Source organism: Lates calcarifer, linkage group LG18, assembly GCF_001640805.2.
Source record: "Lates calcarifer isolate ASB-BC8 linkage group LG18, TLL_Latcal_v3, whole genome shotgun sequence".
NCBI lineage: Eukaryota > Metazoa > Chordata > Actinopteri > Centropomidae > Lates > Lates calcarifer.
This window is the reverse complement of record NC_066850.1, coordinates 15,064,145-15,084,397: the sequence shown is the minus strand read 5'-3', so window position 1 is coordinate 15,084,397 and position 20,253 is coordinate 15,064,145. Positions and strand designations below refer to the sequence as shown.

At 40.6% G+C, this 20,253-nt stretch overlaps 2 protein-coding genes and 1 long non-coding RNA gene across 3 annotated transcripts; 1 reads left to right on the top strand and 2 right to left on the bottom strand.

Moving 5' to 3' along the window:
• Window positions 1-208: 208 nt before the first annotated feature.
• Window positions 209-4,985, top strand: LOC127143520 (uncharacterized). Its single transcript, XR_007814998.1, has 3 exons — window positions 209-903; window positions 2,805-2,984; window positions 4,889-4,985. It is a non-coding gene; the product is annotated as an uncharacterized LOC127143520 (long non-coding RNA).
• tm7sf3 (transmembrane 7 superfamily member 3) lies at window positions 1,915-15,613 on the bottom strand. Its single transcript, XM_018684322.2, has 12 exons — window positions 15,314-15,613; window positions 12,275-12,429; window positions 9,502-9,652; window positions 9,010-9,130; window positions 7,046-7,217; window positions 6,789-6,966; window positions 6,250-6,336; window positions 5,215-5,295; window positions 4,921-5,073; window positions 4,714-4,814; window positions 3,180-3,342; window positions 1,915-3,085 (listed from the first exon to the last, which is right to left on the bottom strand). Exons 1-12 carry the CDS (start codon window positions 15,393-15,395, stop codon window positions 2,832-2,834), a joined length of 1,698 nt encoding a protein of 565 aa, XP_018539838.1. The 5' UTR covers window positions 15,396-15,613; the 3' UTR covers window positions 1,915-2,831.
• Window positions 15,614-16,304: 691 nt separating this feature from the next.
• Window positions 16,305-20,153, bottom strand: fgfr1op2 (FGFR1 oncogene partner 2). The gene is made up of 6 exons (XM_018684323.2): window positions 20,004-20,153; window positions 19,031-19,167; window positions 18,734-18,851; window positions 18,349-18,491; window positions 18,097-18,210; window positions 16,305-16,832 (listed from the first exon to the last, which is right to left on the bottom strand). The coding sequence occupies exons 1-6, from the start codon at window positions 20,026-20,028 to the stop codon at window positions 16,695-16,697; spliced, it is 675 nt and encodes a 224-aa protein (XP_018539839.1). The 5' UTR covers window positions 20,029-20,153; the 3' UTR covers window positions 16,305-16,694.
• Between the last annotated feature and the right edge of the window lie 100 nt (window positions 20,154-20,253).

Sequence of the window (20,253 nt, the reverse complement as noted above, 5' to 3'; positions counted from 1 at the left end):
TTAAACACGTTTCACTGTTTCACATTGCGTTCAGCTCCAAATGTTTTTGTTCATTTTCTCTAAAGCTTTAAAACTGTCTTAACCTGGATACCAAACAAAGTCCTCAAAGTATTTGACCAAAAAAAAAAAAAAAAAACTGTTTGGCTCTGAGCAGTAACACACAGAAACAGAGGCATCTGACATTATCCCATTTAATCTAATGTTTAACAATTTAGACTGCAGGAGAGTAAAAGTGAGTAGAGGAAATAAATGATTTGCAGGTCCTGCACCACCTGTGATAAACACACACAGGTGATTCTATTTAATTAGTCTGATTAGACCTCTTATCAGGACTGTTTAAACATGCACCTCCCTCATGCTTATGTTGGGTTTGTTAGGGCAGGAAAAACCAAACATACTTTATCACAGAACCACAATAACAAACAGTAAGAGCAGATATATACCAGGAGTGCAAACTTTAAAAAATAAATAAATAAATGAAAAACAAAAAAGGTTCAGTGCTTCGACAACTATATAGTTCATATACTCTGATCAGCCACAACATTAAAACCACTGACAGGTGAAGTGAATACCATTGATCATTTTGTTACAATACTGTGTTCTGCTGGGAAAACTTGGGTCCAGACTTTAATCTGGATGTTGCTTTGACACTTTGACCCCCCCAAGGTCCCCTGTTCATGCCCTGATGGGTCAGAGCTGTTTTGGGAGCACAAGGGGGACCTACACAATATTAGGGAGGTCCCACAGGTGCTGGATGATTGTAATGAGATGATCAGTGTTATTCACTCCACCTGTCAGTGGCTGTAGTGTTGTGGCTGATCAGTGTGTGTGGAGAGTTTGTAAGGGTTTGGAATCATCCATTGGGAGCATCCATTACGAGAGCAAATTCTTCTGGGCTGACTGGTATGTAATGGACACGAATTCTGAATAATTCATTAGAAAACCTGAATTTAATTTAGTCATAGGTATTAGTACAGTTGAGTCCAGTGATGTCACATAATTTCCAGTATTTCCAATTTCCAGCATGCAAGTCTTTTTTCAACAGTAATCCTCTAAAGGGCACCTCTGTGCTGTGCTGCCCTCTAGTGGTTGTAATAAAACACTGCATTCAGGTTGAGTTGGTTTTGATGATTGTACCTTGGATTCTAAATAGAGACAGAAGGAAAAAATCTATTTTTATATTTCAAACTAAAAACAAAGACATCATTTTTACATCACCTCAAGAAACAAAAAGCTTTATTCAATCTGTAAAACTTTGTTCTTCTTTCTGCGTTTATGTGGTCATTGTATTTTTGTAATCATTGCAGATATTCCATACTTTATGTTTAAGTTTGTGTCATGCAGCAACAGTAGAGGAGGCTCGTTAGCTTAACCAGGTGCAGCTGTGCTGATTAGTTTACTGAGGCCAGAGCCAACTTAATTAACCATACAGGAGATACCAACCCCCACAGTGAAAAAGCAGGGGTGGCCATAATGTTTAAAACCAAAGTAGATTTTTTCAGGGACAAACAAACAGAAATAACTTTGAAGCTCCTAAAATCACTATTTTCATTAATACTGGACCAAATGACTACAAAAGGAGCAGCCTGCAGTGAGTAAACCAAAAATAACACAGAAATGATACTCTCCAATCAGCTATGGAGCATTTTAGAGTCTTTTAGCTTTTTAAAACTTTCTGGTTTTGTTTGACTCTCACTGCTCTCATCAGTGTCATTTCCAGCAGCAGGCAGCTACTTTTAATTGGCAAAAGCGCTAAAATCCCCCAGTATGCTAGCTGCAAACAGACAGTTAGCAACAAGCTAGTAGTGGAGCATTTAGCAGCTATAGAGCCAGATATTTTGCACAGGAGTTGGTAGCCACCAAACACAGAGCTAAAAAGAGACTGTATGTTGGAAACACGACCATGAGAAGAAAGGCTTTTACCTGTAGGAATTTATTAAATATCAAAAATGTTAAATTACAAATTACAATTGACCTTTTCAAAAAACATGTCTGCATATTGTTTTGGGTGTTTTTGTTTCTAAAAAAAAAAGTCAGGGGACCACAAGGTTCAGCTCGTAGCTACATAAAATACTGACAGACATCTACAGGCAGAGAGAGCAGGTCAAAGTTTTCCAAAGTTGTCTCAGTGCATCGTAGTCTAAAAGCTGAGTGTGAAACCCTGAGAAAAGTCACGGCACGCAGGTGAGAGATTGACACATTAATCAGCACAGTTACACCAAGAACATTTAAATATATTAAAATCAGGTGTGCAAAGTACAAGACGACTAACCGGACCGTCAGGTGTAGGTAAGCAGAAGTTAAAACAATGTTCCGAGTGATTACAGAGGAGGAACACTGTTTTCCTTTGTAATTTGCGTAAAGACTAAAGCATAAAAACTGCATTTCTGTGTCAGTTTTTGATATAAAATACTTTGTTCTGACCCTTAAAAAACAATGTTGGTCGTATTAATCTGACTCTCCGCAGATACAATGCCTCGCTGTGTAAATCATTAGTAGTTTGTGACTTCAGTGCAAACAGTAAAATGAGCAGAAGCGACAGGTACCACGAAGCATCAGCACCTACATTTTAGTTTCTTTAGACATTCGAGGATCTTGATCAGCTAAAATGTTTCAGTGTTTAATAAAACTGGCGTTAGTTGTCAGGAGAATGTCAGTGATATAATCCCCCTCAGTGTCTTTCAGTTAGCTGATCTGGGGTCAAATCCCTGCACCAGTCATGAGGAACAACACTCCTCTTCTCTGGTTTCCTTGTAACTCTGCAGCAGGTCAGAAATGCATCACAGGGATATTCTTCCTTTCAGCTCAGACTCAGACCGGGCGTTCCGGGTTCACAGGAGCAGAGGCGTGTGTTCTCCAGCCGGCTCCATGCGCCTGGTGAGCTGCTGCACGCGGGCCAGGAAGCGGTTGGGCAGCGAGGGGAAGTGGTGGCTCGGGTCCAGGACGTTGGTCTTGCGGCGCTCGCGTTCCTGCAGCCACATGAGGTACGGGCTGGGCGGGAAGAACGGCCGCGAGCGCTCGCGGTAGAGCTGCAGGACGATGCCGCAGACGCCGAGCACCACCCACACTGTGATCATGATGTAGTCTGTTTGAAAGAAGAGGAAGAAAGAGACAAATTACTAAAATTGTCCAATAATGTGACTTAAATATTTCAGTTTTGATTTCAGTTGTGAACTCACCAATGGTTTGGAACGGCACGTCAGTGAACATTGCATTGAAGTTGTTGTTGAGGAAGCGTTTGAGGATGTTCAGCGTGATGTAGGAGAGGCTGGTGTAAATGTAGGCGTTGACACCCAGAATCACAGCGTAAGCACCGACAATGCCACATGTGGTGATGTTACCCTGAGAAACAGGAAACAGTTCAAATTTAGAGTCAGTGTTTAGCTGATCGCTGCTGAAACACAACAACTGCAGCAGTACGGACGACAAAAAGAACATACTTCAAAATAAGAGTTTTCTGTTCATGTCTGCAGTTGTATTTTTCACAATGAATCACTGGAGCACTGCTGCAAAACTTACAAAAATCTAGTGAATTTTATCTTATTAAAGGAAGAGTTTGACAGGAGAGTTTCATGAGAAAAATCAACACTACTCTCCTGTCTCATTTTGTGATCAGGGCATTTCTGGAACATAGAAAGTGAAAGTGACTCCCTGAGTAAAAAAAGGTATAATCAGGAATCAATTAGCAGTTTGTGCTTGTCCCTGGAGCTACAGTACGCACCGTGCCTATATCTTGGCTGGATGCTGGATGACTTGTCGTCACTGTAAAAGTGCCAGGCACCCAGTGAACCAGTGAAAGAAGAAAAAGTCACTGCAGGCAACTACCTATAAAACCACAGCTTAATGTTTTTTCATTCCTGTTTGTGTAAACTTCAGATGTAATATGTTAATTAGTGAGCTTTAGAAGCCCCAGCAGGCCAATTGTGTTACCTTTACACGGAGCGAGGCTAGCTGTTTCCCCATGTCATTTTACCACAGGAGTTAGTTACTGGAATATCACTGCCTCAGTCATGAGTCTGTTTGTGTTACTGTGTGACTTTCAGAGGTGGAGGAAGTATTCAGACCCTTTACAGAAATGAAAGTACCTCACAATAACACAAACAGTACTCCAGCAGCTCCTGTGTTCAGTTCAATTAAAAAAACTGTTATTGTCAATGGAGTCTTGTAGCAATATACAACAATGTTTCTGTTTAAACAAAACAGGATCTTACTATTTAATAAAAAGGTCTGTTAAGGTAATGTTGTCAGTCAGTGACAAAAACAATCACTTTAGTGGACGTTGACCCTTAGTTTACCCTGCAACTGTCAACAGCTGCTGCTCAATACTGCACCAGTTCCAGAGATATTTGTCCCTATCAATGATTTATACCCAAAAACAAATAAGGCCAGGATTAAAAAAACACCAGAGTTACCCTTTAACATATAGACATGAGAGTGGCATTGACTTAAAACTGAAACATGGATAAGACATGTACTATATGTTTTCCCAAAATGTTGAACTTGTCCTTTAAACATACCAATGTGCCTGTTTTGGGCCAAATCAGCTCAAGTTACTATATTCATTCTGCAGCTAAACTGTTAAGTACAGCTTTTCTGTGCTAATACTGTCTTTACTTTGCTGCACAGTGGCATTCTTAATTCTACCACTGGATGGCACCAAATTGAAGAACTAAAATCCCACACATGCTGTGGTGTCAGTGTTGAATCTGTTACCTCTCTGGGCCATCGCACGAAGAAGAGTGGAACTATGATCATGATGCAGCAGAACGTCACCCAGAAAACAACATCTGAGCGTCTGAACACGTCGATGTCGCCTGGAGAAAGATGGAACACACACAATGTACCAGCACGTAAACATTTGGACCATGACTGACTTTTTTTTTCACAGGGCTTTGGGGACCCTGACACTTTTTTTCGTACCAAGAGGAGTGAAGAGGACGGTGGAGGCGATGAGGAAGCCGAGCATCAGGCCCACCACGACGACGCAGGCCATGACTGACCCGAAACGCCACCAGCTCATCACCAGGAGGACCCCGCCCACCACGCCGATCACTGCCGACAGGGTCAGACAGACTGTGCGCGGGGAGGAGAAACAGACCAGTCAGTTTATTTGGGATGAAATGTAGCAGTGTATTTCTGATACTACTGGTTGTTCTTAAATCGTATGACGTGTCAGAATAAACAGGTAAACGATGGAAATGGAAAAAAACTCACTGTCATAGTTCAGCTCTGTGGTCCTTGTGATCAGCACAAAGAAGAAAAACGCTGTAAAGCTAAATCCCATGCAGAACAACTCTGTGAAACCGAGAGAAACAGAAGAGAAAGAGAGGAACAGAGAGGAAAAAGAAAATTCAGTAACTTTAAATATCATAGTATTTCACATGTAGACTGCACTCTACACAAACATCACTGATGCTCCTGAAAATTCAGCTGCTGGAACCAGATGAAACCACACGCTCCAGGATAAAGACTGTTCTTCAGAGGGAGACATACTGTTATCACACCCTCTAACTCTGGTATTTTCACATTTATCTCAGCTAACTGGCAGCGGAGGCAGAGCACAGTCATGGGTTTGAGTTTGGAACAAATACATTTCTGCGTCACATGCATCACCACATGAGAGGCGAGCAGCTGCTGGAGCCTCATAAACCGAGCTTCTCATGTTAATGTTCATTTTTTAAATGCATAAAAAGAAATATGGGATTGAGTACAGGCGTCCGTCACGTTTGTTGGTCTGTGTCAACACCATGCCACTGCTTTGCTTCTGTTTGCGTCAGTTTCTAGGAGGAAATTAAGATGTACAAACCTGACCTGACCTCTGACCTCATTAATCTACTCTGGTGACCGTAAAGTGAACTGTCACTGAGGAGGGTTTTAGTCAAACCAGTAAGAACCAGTGTGTGGAACTCATTTAATTATCTTTACAGAATGTTTTGTGAATCAGGTTCAGGAAAATGAACTGGGTGAAGACATCAGCTTCTTGTTTGCAGTGATTTCAGAGCCTTCCTCTGCAGTTTCCACTGCTGCCTTCAGAATTAGTGAACATGATGAAACAGGCTTCAGCTAAAATCACAAAGATTTCAGTTCACTCTGGTTCACATAGTAATTTAGATTTAAAGTTAAATTCTAAAAATGACTAAACGTATTCTGTATACACGAGTTCCTATGCAGTGGCATATTAATAACATTAAAATATAGATGATGATAACACAATTCTAAAATCATATAAAGAAATGTCAAACTACTCACCACATTTGAAGAATCGATGCCCAAAGAAGCAGACAAACAGGCCCGCCAAGCCAGTGATGGTGAAAAAAACTTTTGTAGATATCTTTCCTGAAAATTAAAGAATAATAGAAATTATTATCTGCTGTCACTTTACCTCTGGAACAAGCTTCCTGTAAGAGAATTCATTTTGACACAAACATTACAAACATTGTACATTACATTCAGTATTTTAAACCTGAAGATCACATGACTCAGAAATACTGACTTGAAGATACAATAACTATAATTATCACAATAAAAATATTTTTATCACAATTATATCACAAAAATCTGCCTTTAAACGTGAGAGAAATAATGATTTGTCAAATTGAATTATTATAGTTATTGATAGCAATCGATAAGAAATCTTTTATCATGATTACATTTTTGTCCATGTCACCCAGCCCCAACATGCAATTTGTAAGATACAGTATGCAGTGTGTAATAAATCTAACACATATAAGATTACATCCAGCACTGCAGCAATCAAACAGTAACAGGGGAATCACACAGGAGCTCACCCAGTGTCTGACAGCTGTCCAGAGTGGAGGTGAAGCTGCAGGCGTAGGTGTGGACGGGGACGTAGGAGGCCGAGGTGTTCAGCAGCGGGTCTCTGACGATGACTGAGTAGATGACGCCCTGCCCGGGGATGGAGTTGAACACGGCCGTGCTCAGGTCTGACGATAACAACGTCATGACCTGCGGGAGAGACATTTATGTATGTGTCTGTTATTTGTTCTCATTATTAAAGCAGAGCTGAGATGTTCGTGGTGCTTACGCGTTTGCCGTTCTCCATCATGCCCTGGACATCAGCCACGGTCTGAATGCCACTGAACAGGCTGCGCTCTGATAGGTCGTTCTCAGGCAGGAAGTACCGGTAGACGTCGTACTGCAGTCGCCAGCGGGTGTTGCTCCCAGTCGATGCGTCGCAGACTGGAGGAACTGCACCCCTGGTGGAGAGCAGGGACAGTAGCGACAGTTCAAACCTCTGTGTTTTTGTGAGTGTGATTTACAGTGAGTGAAAAAGTCAGTATCTTTTTCATGTGCCCTTAACTTATTGAGAAAATGTTTTTAGAGACAATGGTTCACGACTCTTCTCCTGACCAGAGTTCATCTCAGACCAGAAACCCCCCTGGCTTTGGTAAACAAGTGTCTGTATCAGTGTCTGCATGGAAACTTTATATGATATACATGTTTGTCATTTAACTGACACCACAAGGTGTGAGTGTGGAGTGTGAGGATACTAAAACTGAAACCTAACATCTTTTGGTTCTGATGTAATGTCATTCTTTGTCATTCAGTGGTTTATTGGTGCATTGTGTGTGTAAGTGTGTAAATGCTGACACCCACAGCTTTACCCGTGCTAGAGATCTTATGTGAATGAGATGTATTGAGTACATCCGTTTTCACACATGCATCTACTGCATAAACATGGCAGCAGATAAATGTGAATTTATTTGACTGCTTTGTACTAACAGGAAATGATACAAGACACTTGCCAACAAATGTCAGTGTGACTTATGATGGAGCGATGTACAGAGTCTCTTCATGATCACATGTAGCTGATCAATATCACTGATTATATCTGGTATTGACACAGTTTGTCAGGAGTGACGCTCTGTCTGTTTCCTCTGCAGTCATCTGCACATTTAGAATACACTAATGCAGCCTAATACCATAGGTGAAGCTGCATTAGCTTTAGCTGGGTGTACCCAACAAACTGCTAACTGACTGTATATGCAGTGTGTGATGTATAGATTTTGCTAATGCAATGATATGAATATAATGAGCAGAGCTCTTAACTTATGCAGCATGACAACAGTTATTTTTTAATGCACAGACAAGACATTATTCTGGTTATATATTTGTAAAACTTTCCCAGAGCCTGGGAACATTTTTTTCATCACGATGTAACGTTTATCAACCAAACGTGTGGGCAGAGCCAGCAGGAAAAACAGCACTGAGCATGTGCAGTGAATACGCAAACGAAACCCGTAAACTACAGCACTTTTGTCTGACGTGCTGGGTGTGCAATTTTCATTCAAGTGATCTGTGGTTGGGACATGTAGTTTATCATTTCAAAAGAGAGATATACTGAAGATATGTTGTTGTACTTTTTGTATAGTAGCTATATGCACATGTATCTTTACTCCATGTTAATACTGTGTATATCCAAATCATAGTTTTAGTTTGTAACTAAACACAGTAACACAGCTCAGGCTTGGATGTATATTAGGTGTGGCCATCAAGTGGACTCCTCACCTGATATTCATGAGTGAAACAAGTCAGGCACGCCATCTCTCTGGAAACATCTCTCTACTCTGTGCACCGAAATTACAACAACAACTGAGATAAAGAAGTGAAAGCTAAAAGCAAAACATGCTGAAACCCTCTCTTCCTCAAAAGTTAATTGTGATAAACAAAAGCTGACTGGAGTCTTGGCAGGTAATGACACAACAGTAAATTATTTAACAAGTGAAGGAGGCCTCTGTTTGTCTGACCCAGGATAGCTCTACGACACAGACATTCTTGAGAAAATGAAGTGAGTACTATCAGCCACAGTAGGGGAGGAGGAGGGGAGGCTGTGTGTGTGTCTGTTTGAGAGAGAGCATGAGATCAGTGTGTGGCGGTTTGACAACAGGTCTTGGCAGATGTCATGTGTGTACAGAGTTATCGCTGCCTCTGGCTGAACAGGCTGAACAGGAAGTTGGGCAGATGATGCCACTCAGTCTGGTGCGTTACCTCTCATATCCTAAATTTGCTGGTGCAAAGCGGATGGTGGTCTCGTAGAGGTTGTAGCGAATGTAGACATTTGGGTCGATTTCAAGGTTGAACTCCATGTTGCAAGCTCCAGGGACTGGGTCTGAAACACAGAGAACAGACATATTTATCAGCAGAAATTTCATTGGGCTCATTGGGCTAAGACAAATCAAACAAAACAAAACAAAAAAAGGCTAAGAGGAACCCTTCCCTGTCAGGATGACTTGTAGTAAGGATGTGAGTAACCATCAACAATCAGTGCTTCAGCTCACTCATCATCTGCATGAGTTTCCTCAAGTCAAAATCACAATCAACTCAGAGCTGACACTTCAGTTTTCATGTCAAAAATATCAGGTCTATGCAGAAGGGTGCAACTTCCTTGTTTCTAACTTCTCATGCAGTCTGAATCGAACATATCAGAGGGGAAGCACGCTGACGTTTTTTTTAACGTCCAGAGGAGTGTTCATGACGTACCAGTGCTGGAAAATGGGAGGATGACCCCGGTGCCTGCCACCGTGTCACCGTCAGGAGAAGACAGGAACAGCGAGAGGGTCGTTTGGCCCGGCTGGAGAGCTGACAGGAGGCCAGAGTCCACTGCTGTCAGAGAGAGACCCAGGCCCGGCATCTGAACCACACAGACGTATCAAACGGTCAGCAGATTCACAAATAATATGCAAGAACACATACCGTATAAAGTATGATCATAATAACTAGTGAGATAGCGAGAAAATAAGAGTGCCTTCTGGACAGCACAATGAGTCAAAAATATAAATGTGTCACAGCACACCACATCCTGAAGTGGTAATCTCCCAGTTCACATGAGCAAGTTATTTCACAAAAACAGGAGCATGTTACCAGAGAAAAAGATAACAAAGTCACTGTGGCCTGCATGAAAAAATATAAAAATGCTTATAAAATCAGACAATAAAATCTGGCAAACCTGTATCACCACAGATTAACAGACGACTCTAATAAGGATTTTTTTTTTTTTAATTTAATCTTGTGCGCTTGCTCACTACAATCGAGCATCTGTTGGGGTATTAATACTCACTGTGTATTTTGTTTTCCATGGAAGTATATTATGTACCATGGAGCTATTGTTACTCTGAACTGCGAAGACATTACACTTAGATTTGATATCAAAGTCAGAATGGTGATACTGTGACAGACAGCATATGGCAAGATATCATTTTCAGGGCACGTATTTAGATGCTGTGTATTTTCAAGTAAACAAAATGCTGACTTACTGGTTGTGCGACGAGCCTGTCAGCATCGAAGCACTGTACCCACATACTATGACTCTCAGTCCTACTGCTCTACAATAACTCCACTGTATAACACTAGTCTTCAGTGTTCAGAGAAAGCTGGAGTGGGTAGTGACACTCCATTTGTTGTGGTTTCCACTGAATCTATCTAATATGCCGCACTGATACATGCAACTTCAGACCATTATAATCATAGGTGTGTGGAGTTAGCAGCTCAGTAGCAGCCAGAACTTTCCACATTCTATTTTAAACATTTCACTGGTTTGTTAAAATAACCAGAAGAAGAAATGGACAGTCAGCTTGGGCTGCAATAACCACAATGGCTGATAAAATAAATAACGGTTCTTGTGGTTTAACCCTTTCTGTGAGCAAGAGTGACAAAAATAAAAGGAAAAAGGAAATTACTTAGAGAGATAACAATATAAAGGAAACTAAAGTGCATAGTGCATGCTCACTCTTTATTAACCTCTATCTCTGAAAAAAAGGAAAAAACACCTCGAGTTCACAGTGAATTTTCTTTTTAGATTTGGACACTTTGGTGCAAATGATCAGCTCCATGTCAGGATGTGACATTCGTTTGCATCACAGGCTCTTCTTTTTCGGGGAAGAGACATTTTCTACCACAGAGAAAGTCATCAATCACACAAATTTGTTTTCTTTTCTCTTGTTTTCTTCTGTTTCCAGGACAAATAGAGCTAAACTAAATTAGGCTACATGCCCATCTGGGTGACTTGAACCCAGACAGAGCTGTCCCCTGAGACTTCTGGGACCGTGGCCAGGAGGTTTTCCCTCAGGGGCCACCCTATCTGCTGCTCATGACCAGTGCACTGTACATCAGCTGACTGCCACTTCTCTCAGAGGGTCAGACGACCTTGCTAACAAAGCCTCATTCATTAATCAGACTCCCTGCTCATACACTATGAAGCATACTTTCAGTTTCACAGTTTATTACTGTTTCACGTGACCAAATAGAATCACTCAATTAAGGATGTGGAAATACTGAAGAAATGTATTATACATTTGATTTTCTCATTTAACAGAAAATTAAACATCTTAAACTCTTAACATCAGTGAACGTCATCGCACTTACAGCAAAATGTCATGCTCAGTGCCACCCGTAACCCATAAAGAACATGCCAGCACATGCCAGTTAACAAAGATAAGATGCCATCTTGGCTACTGATATCATCAGCCTTATCACAGTTCAACAGATCTGTAAACTTTTAGTTCATTGCAGCAATCCACCATCCCCCAGACAAACAAATATTTAACTAGTCTGGGGAGAAACAATCAGTCCTTCATCTTAAATAAGTTCATTAAATGGCCTATTTAATCCAGTGATGTGTACATACATTTTTTTTTATTGTTTATAGCAAATATATTCATGAAGGTAGCTGAAAATGTGCTATATTACTCAGCCAGACTGCATAAAACATGATTAAATGCTATCAGAAAGTGACAAGATGGGCTGGCTGGGGTTAGCAGGTTAGCAAGGAAAGGAATGAAGTTTGATACTGAACTCACAATGTTTCTTCTAGACTGGTAAGTAAACAGCTGGTAATGCTAACTTTGGCAATGTGGTGATAGCAAAAACTTACATATAGCACCTTTAAAGACTCTGAATGTCTGTACAATAAATATGAAGCTACAACCAGCAGCTAGTTAGATTAACTTTATCCAACTTTCTCATTCATGTCCTATAGTAAGATACATTCCATAGCAGCTACTCAACAGTGATTTTATGATATTTCTCCTTTAGATTAACATAATATTATAGTGACAGTCAGTCCAGATACTCTGCAGATAATGAAAAAAATTGTCTGCCAGCTGTCTGTTACAAGTCTTACTGCGGCAGTCAAATCAGAAAAGGTTGAGAGGAATATTCATACCCACATCAGGTTCACCACATCCATGCCTGTTACTGGTTTTTACCAAGTGTTTACTGCTGTGAAACTGTTAGAGGTAAATCAGCACTTTCTCACCCTGGTGTAGGAGAGAGTGGCGTTGCGGTGCTGCGTGTGAAACTGCAGGGTAACGAAAGCGACCTCCGGGGGGATTCTGGACACTATGGCCTGCACCGTCTCATTGTGGGAGACGCTCACATTCTGGAACGTTCCCGGCAGGAAGATCACCCGGTCTGCGACAGAGAGGGGAGAGTCCCATTTATTTCTATAAATCATATGGCTGTACTGTAGTGGATTGATTGCAGTGTGTGAAATATACAGTAAATCACTCCGCTACACTGTCACCATATACCCTAGGCTGTATATAATGTTACAGGCAAGAAAGTTCATACATACATTCCTGCTAGCATGCTAAAAGCTCTTGAAGGTGAGGTTAAAGCTCTTCAGTGGAAATCTTTGAGATTGTCATTCAAACATTCAATCATTTAAGATGATTCTGGACATAAGGCAGAGCAGCTGGATAAAAAGATGTGATGTGATGTGTTTTTTCCTTGTCATTGTTTTTCTCTCTCTCTCTCTCACATGATCACTCCAATTTCACAAGCCAGCCATTTCTCAGCCTGTCGACACACGTAATAATTAGTTAAAGAGATTAAGTTTGTTTTCATGTTTCAGTGTGTTACTGTGGAGAACAACAGCAGCTGAATGTGACAAGGCAAATGTGCACAGGAAATTCTGTCACATCACAAACAGCAGCTCTGACAGTTGGTGCTAAGCCAAGTAGGCAACGTAAAACCAGTTCAGCAGCACATCAGAGGAATCTTACATAAAAAGGCTGAATAACTTTCTGAATAAAACTCTCTGTGTTGACGGATTGGGTTCTAATTTAAAATACTGAAAGATGCTTTGATGTGTAAACATCCATTTAAACATGCAGTTATCAGAGTTATGGTTGATTATGCTGTAATAATAATTTCTGGCCTGTAAAGCCACTGGACTTTAAAGAATAACTTAGATATTTTTGGATGTGGGCCTTTTTTTTCTTTGGAATCTGTGCAGTTTTGAGCAACAGTGTATCTGGCAAGTGTGAACATCTGCTGAAATGTAAACCAGCTGGGCTTTTTTTTGGTCAATGTACTTAGACGTGGACAATGGATTAAATTTCAGCAAGAGACGGGGTACAGCACTCTTGCTCAATATTGCACAGATTTCAAAGACCAGGGTTAAGCTTTTAGTAACATATCAGCTGTTCATTTAAAAGTCTAAAGCACTTCAGAACCTGTATATGTATTAAAGTTTATGACAACTGTAGTAAAATAATTTGTCAGTCCTACATGCCATCAAATACCATCTTCAGCTTTTATCCGAGGACCTTTGGACAGGCCAGTAACAGTAAAGCATATCTTCCCCTGATCATCTGCTTACGTCAACACTGATTTTTTTTTTCCATTTGTTCTATATTTTTATATAAATGATTCCTTAACTATGGATGAATTAACTCTTAAGTAATAATTAGCTGTCTGTTTAAGTGAAATGTGCAGAGATGCTCTGATACTTGATCTGCTGTGTAATACCATAACCACTTCAAATGATTACACAATTAACCAACCATTTGATCTGGCAAGCATATGGAGCTTGACCAATAGATTTAAGAAATCTATGGCAAGTAGTTCTACAATGATAATTAAATCAACGGTGTCATTCTAAAACATTTGTCAATAGTATACTTTGCAATTCATGGGGGAAAAAGTTTCACAATGACTGCAACTTTAACAGCAAAATTTTCCCACAAGCATATATCATTTAGTCCATACCCTGATCAGTGTCCTATTCATGAACTCATATTATCACTGTCAGAATGAACTTTCCTCACTGTTTATCTCTTGCTGATCACTCTGATTGATTCAGCATTTGTTGTCTTCATTAGCAATGTGTAAAGCACAGAGCCTGGATCATATGTATGGCCTTCTGTATTTGAGACATACTGCATGTTTGTCTCTCATACAAAGAGCAAGAATGTAATGTATTACAGCTAATGTACTAATGCACTAGATTTGTTGTTGGTCACAAGTGCTGCCTTATCCATACACAGTGTTTGCAGGTCAGACTCCAGCTCAGGATTGACCTGCTACCTACCTACGTCCTGTCCTGTTGTATTGTTATGGATGTTTTTATTGCAGCTTTGGTCTCAGTTTCAGAATCATTACACCCCAAATAGTCTCACATTGGCCAAACATTAACTAGATCGACCAGTCAGTGTCCTCCAGAAGTTTTTACACTAAATGAATTTTTATTTCATTTCAGTTTTTGAGTGTAGTGTCCCGTGATGTTCTCAGTGCTGTTTCAGAAGCTTTTCCACCCTGACAAGGAGAAAATTAGGAGTGGAAACTCATGATCAAACTCTGAATAATTAACACTGGCATAGATCATTGGTTACTAAAGCTGTGATCCAGAACTTTCCACATGATGTCAAACTATATAACTATTACCTGTTTATCTTCGTTTTACCCATCAGCCATCTGCTTTCTTTCACTATCACACTCTCTGACAACACCTACCATTTGTTTTCCCTCATATGATTCAAAATTTAGATTGTGTTAAATGAACTTTTACTGTTTGACTTTCACCAGATAAATCACACCTTTTATGTAATGCTACTCTTGTAATACATTAGCGTAAATTGGACACTGACTGAATATAATCTATAAACTGTGCTATCATACTAATATCCCTTTATAATTATTACAGGAGTAAACATTTTCCAGGTTGTATTTTTTTCTTTCAGAAATCTCATTACACGAATATATGTGATGTTAAAACCTCTCAAACCTCATGATTAGTTCACTTCAGTATAATTTAGGTATGGGACTGACAGTACATTTAAATAAACATCTGACGCAGAGTCTGTTCGTGAGAATCTAAAATATTAACACAACAATAAGGCGAGTGACACTTCAGTGATTTACATGCAGAGCACAGTATCTAGGAATCCAAAAGCGAACTTTAACCTTCCTTTCCTAAACAGTTACCCACTATAAGACCCCAGTTATGCGTTTTAAAGACAAATAAAGTTAGAACTCTGAAAAGCAAATAAAATTGCCTGATCTTGTAACTCACTTTCCCCTTGAGCATGAACTTCACACATCGAGAGAAGTAGGAGCAGCAGCAGCAGCAGCGGGGACCGTATCCACCGAGACATTTTCCTCTGCTTGGTCTGTTTGACGACAAAACCCTTCAGTCTGCCTGGAAGTAAAGTCACTGGTAGCCTCGCAGTCTCTTGTGTTTGGGTAGATGTCCCTGCAAACGCGAAAGCGACATGCTTGACTGAACTGAGAGATCTTCTCACAGAGGAGCCTTCTTTCCCTGCCGCTCTAACAGCGATGCGATGCTTCCGCGAGAATTGCACCCTCTGTCCCGCGATACCGCCCCGTGCCCTCCCTAAACCATCTCCAAGATCGTTAATGTGGCTGAAGATGACTCACTGACCAGCAACAACTAAATAAAATTGAACAAACTAGACGTTTGCTAACAGCCTCTTGCTCCGTTTATAACTTAGTTTTTAGTATCTTTTTAAATGGCATGCCATTTATATCTAACTCCACTACACTGAAAACGTGACATAGGTCTTAAAGTGAAAATTGTGGATTTTGGAAACAGTGGCAGAGTGGGAGTTCTTTATTAACATCTACTCTCTGACCATAACCAATCACAACATCAAACTCATTAATGCAAACAAGTCTTATTTTATGTACACACAATTATTATTAAAAGGCTGCTGGTCTTGATTTGTAACATTTGCAGAAAAGTTTTTCAACTATTAAAATAAACACAGTCATATGAGAGGAACCGTTTCTAACACAATTCCTCTGGCTCACCACAGCTCTGTAGCAGAGGGGGTAGTTGGGTGTTACAGCATATCCTCTGTGCTGGATACGGTTTCTATTCCTGCTTTTAAGTTGCTGTTGACAATATGCAACAATAACATGAGTAGTGAAAATGAGAAGTTGAATATTTGTGCAGGCCACTTCAACAGAACCAGAAACATGGGAATCTGTGCCGTGTCAGACATGAAAGCAAAATTACACCCATATGAACTCTGCAGAGACAGTTTTATGTTTACAGATTTATTTTAACTCAAGCCCTTCTTTTACTCATTCACACTTTAAAACCTTGCAGGCACCACAGACTCATAGATGCTGGCAAAATTAGCAAACATAACAGAAGTACCAACAAATAGAAAGAAAGAAAGAAAGAAAGAAAGAAAGAAAGAAAGAAAGAAAGAAAGAAAGAAAGAAAGGTGTGACTGCTTGTGTCTGAATCACCAGATGGGGATGCAACTCTATAGCATGATGCCGCAAATGCACCAGAAGAGCAGGGGGGGATCACTGGAAGAGTCTTTAGGGTGAAAAGGTGAAGTGGTTGGTGGTGACAGACTGTACACACTGTACACAGTAGTGGCAGCAGTTGGTGGGTAGGGGGCTGGGCAGTGACCTGAGCTCTAACTTTTTCGTAAGCTGACGTCCGCGCTGGTCAGCAGCGGCGACAGCGACGTGCTCTCTGATGCGTCTTCTCGCTTTAGGACGAGGAAAGCCTCGCGACTGATTCCCAGCAGCTCTCGAAGTCCACTGTTCTCCAGCTGAAACACAGACACAGGAATATAGAGCCATAAATTCACATGAAACATAACCACCACTAATACAAAACCCATTACAATGTCTGATCGGCCAACGTCTGCAGTGATTATTGGCTTTTCAAACTTAGGACTTTTTTTGGACTTAGGTGTTTTGTTCTCAAATTTCCAAACCATTTTAAAATTGCAGCAGTATCACCTACTAACAGCAGTTAAAGGATGTAATGGCTGAATGTGCATTTTCTTTTTACCATAAACAGTAATATCCCGTGCATGTGCATAATTTAAATCTACACAAGTCAATATTTTATATTAACACTGTTTTAATGACTGTGTAATAGGAAAGGTGTGGCTCGTAGTGATCAACCCACAGAGAATCATCACTCAGCTCTATGGAACACTTCAGCATCTTTCAGCTTAGTGTTGTGGTTTTCAGGCTCTGAGCATCACCGTTCTGATTCATTTCACTGCCACAGCGCCCACCAAGATGTTATGCCACAGCTGTCAACAGCTTCCTGTGGCTGCCGCTTCCCTCTGGTCTTTACAAGAACTCCTGCCAAAGACACTTTAACATCAGAGGAGTCTGTACATCATAACCTCCCTGGCTCAGGTGACTTTGAATTCCTCTGATGGGGAGCTGCAGCTTGATGGAATGGCCATACAGGGAAATACTCCTCAAGCTCTGAAGGAGCCCCAACCACCTCCAAAGAAACTGACTGATGGTCTTCTCTGGCGCCTCCACTGTTGTCATAGGCACTTAGACAGGAAGGGGCCAGAGTAACCTTAGCTGGACTCTGTGTTAGGACCTCCAGTCTTTTCCAGCATTTTCATGGAAGCTCTTGTCCAATCAGCATTTTAGCATTAATGAGAAGGCTACACATTGGTCTGCTTTCATGTTGCATGTACACATTATGGATGTAATAAACCTCTAAGAAAATACAGGTCATACATCCTCTCAAAGAATGACTATGTATTCCAGGTGTTATCTGAGTCATAATTTGCATGATAAGAATGCAAATTACATGTCGTTTGAAATCAGTGGACCTGATGGACACACATTTCCTTATTCAGAGAATTTGATTTTAAACTATTATGTTATGGAACAATTCATGGCTGTTTTGGATATGTGCCTCTGGACGTCTGATTGGTCACTTCTGATCACAGACAGAGGTCTGCACCCGACATCAGAATTTCATTTTGATGACAAGGGTCTTGTGTATTTGGAACAGATGACAGTAACTGCGCAAAAGGGCAGTGCATTTGCTTTTACCTCCAGCTGTTTAATTCTCTCCTCGTCTTCACATATCCTCCCCTCATCCACCTCTATCGCCTTCCTCATCACAGATGCCATTTCATTGATCTTGTCTATGTGTGCCTGCATTTCCTACAAAGAAAAGGAAAAAATAAATACATCAATAAAAGGCTAGGGTTGCTCCTGAATTGACAGTACATCCAGCTGCTGAGATTTTGCTCAGACCACAGTCAACTGAGAAAGCAGCAGCAACATCTGGTCCTTACTAACCGTGGTGTGCTGTTCCTTCAGCTGAGTCACGATGGTGGGGTCGTCCCTCTTGCTTGCCATGAGGAGCCTGAACACCTGCTCCCTGTATTTGGTCATGATGAGCTCTAATGCAGACTGGTGTTCCTCCAGTGACGTTCGTAGCTCTGCAGGAAGAGTGAAAAGAGGTTTGGTTTGTGTAGGAGACGACAGTGCAAAAAACACTCCTTCCATGGATTAAACGAACCACAGTGCAACCCAAAAACACCTATACCTGTGTTGTTTAAGTGAAGGATGTGTGATTTTATGTCACACTAAACTTTATACAGATACTGATATTTTCTGTGCTCATTCTGGAATATCTATGTAAGATATTCAGCTGCACAAGCACAAAATTCCATTCACCAACCTTTGTTTTCCTGCTGGAGCTCTCTGATCTGACGGTTTTCTTGCTGGATTCCCAGGACCAGACTGGAACGAGGCCGATGTCGTGCAACCTGGTTCAGTGTGTCAATCTCCTCCTGGTACTGCCAACAAGAAATAACCAAACCAACACCCAATGAGCAACTGGAATTTTTCAGTCTAAACTGTTAAATAGATCATAACTGGAAATTAGTGCTGAACCAAACTGATTGTTAAACCAGTTTTGAATAATCTTCTTGTTCATTCATATCTAATCAGCACCAAGCATTATGTGACACCTTACCTGTTTCATGGCCTCCACTCGCTTGTTGAGCGATGTTGTCTGTTCGATCAACATCTCAGCAGCATTGTCATGGTTACGAAGCCTTTCCACTAAAGATTTGGCATCTGCCAAAACCTTCTCTAAGGTACAGTTCATGCCTGAGAAAACACAAGCCATCATTACAAGTGGCCATGAAAGTTTAATGACAGCAGCATTCTAGTTTTAAGAAGAGAGTGGGTATCTTTATAATAATAATAATTTATAATGTTGCTATTTAGAGATAAGTCTGTGTAATAAATTTAGATTCCAAGTTAGCCCACAGACCAATCAATTTAATGCAGTGGGATTGCTCTATTGACATTTGTAAGCCTGTACTATGCACTTTAGTCAGGCATTTATATCAGATAATAAAATGGGCTAGATAAAGCACATCTATCCCTCACACATTTTCTATCTTTAAGTAAAGAGTGATCTCAACAGAAACTGAAACTTCCCCAGACTGTGTCAAGTAAGTCAGTAAGGAAAATAAAATTAACATTAATTGCTCCGAATCATGTTCAAAATTAAGTAAAAATATACAACTTATCAGAGTACTAACCAAAAACTCACTGTGTGCTACTTAGCTCTTTGCTCAGCTCGTCACACTTTGGATGACAGCTGCTGTGTCAGCTAAATCGCTCAAGCTAACATTACCGTGCTGTAACTGATATTTTTAGTTACTAGTGAGCCATATTTATCTTAACTGTAGCAAACGTAAATACAAATACTCACTCGATCTTTGTGGTTCAGTTAACTGACTAGGAGCAACATTATACAACCAGCTGCACAAACAGAAGTGTTTGCTATCTTATTAGCTGACTTACTAACCACACTAAAGCTGTTATGCAAATCGGATTAAAACTCGTATTACAAACATGCTGGTCTATCTGACTGACTACCATTCAAATAGTTATGATACACGGTTGGAAATTAGTTGAAGAATAAAGTGGTGTACCTGGAGAACTCAAAGTGCAGGACATTGGAATTTAGCTAGCCCGTTGCTTCCTGTTGATGTTTGGTAGCTAACATTAGCTACAGGCTAACAGTGGTCCCCATCAAGTAGTAACAATCAGAAGCTCTGATGAAGCTCTGTTCTCTTTTAAAACACAATGAGATGAGCACCCCCCTCGTTGGCTGTAAAGACAGCCTTGAGATTATTATGACTGCCTACAGCTAATCTTAACGACAATATGCCATCCAAGCTT

Bases quoted from the DNA above. Each gene is read 5' to 3' on its own strand.
- tm7sf3 (XM_018684322.2), bottom strand. From the start codon at position 15,395: ATGTCTCGGTGGATACGGTCCCCGCTGCTGCTGCTGCTGCTCCTACTT. The intron at 9,653-12,274 runs GTGAGAAAGTGC...TGTGTGGTTCAG, and splicing joins CCACTCTCTCCTACACCAGG to ATGCCGGGCCTGGGTCTCTC. The intron at 5,074-5,214 runs GTGAGTTTTTTT...CCCCGCGCACAG, and splicing joins CACAGAGCTGAACTATGACA to TCTGTCTGACCCTGTCGGCA.
- fgfr1op2 (XM_018684323.2), bottom strand. From the start codon at position 20,028: ATGTCCTGCACTTTGAGTTCTCCAG. The intron at 18,492-18,733 runs GTTGGTGAATGG...CTCTTCCTGCAG, and splicing joins GCTCCAGCAGGAAAACAAAG to AGCTACGAACGTCACTGGAG. The intron at 18,211-18,348 runs GTTAGTAAGGAC...TTTTCTTTGTAG, and splicing joins TGAAGGAACAGCACACCACG to GAAATGCAGGCACACATAGA.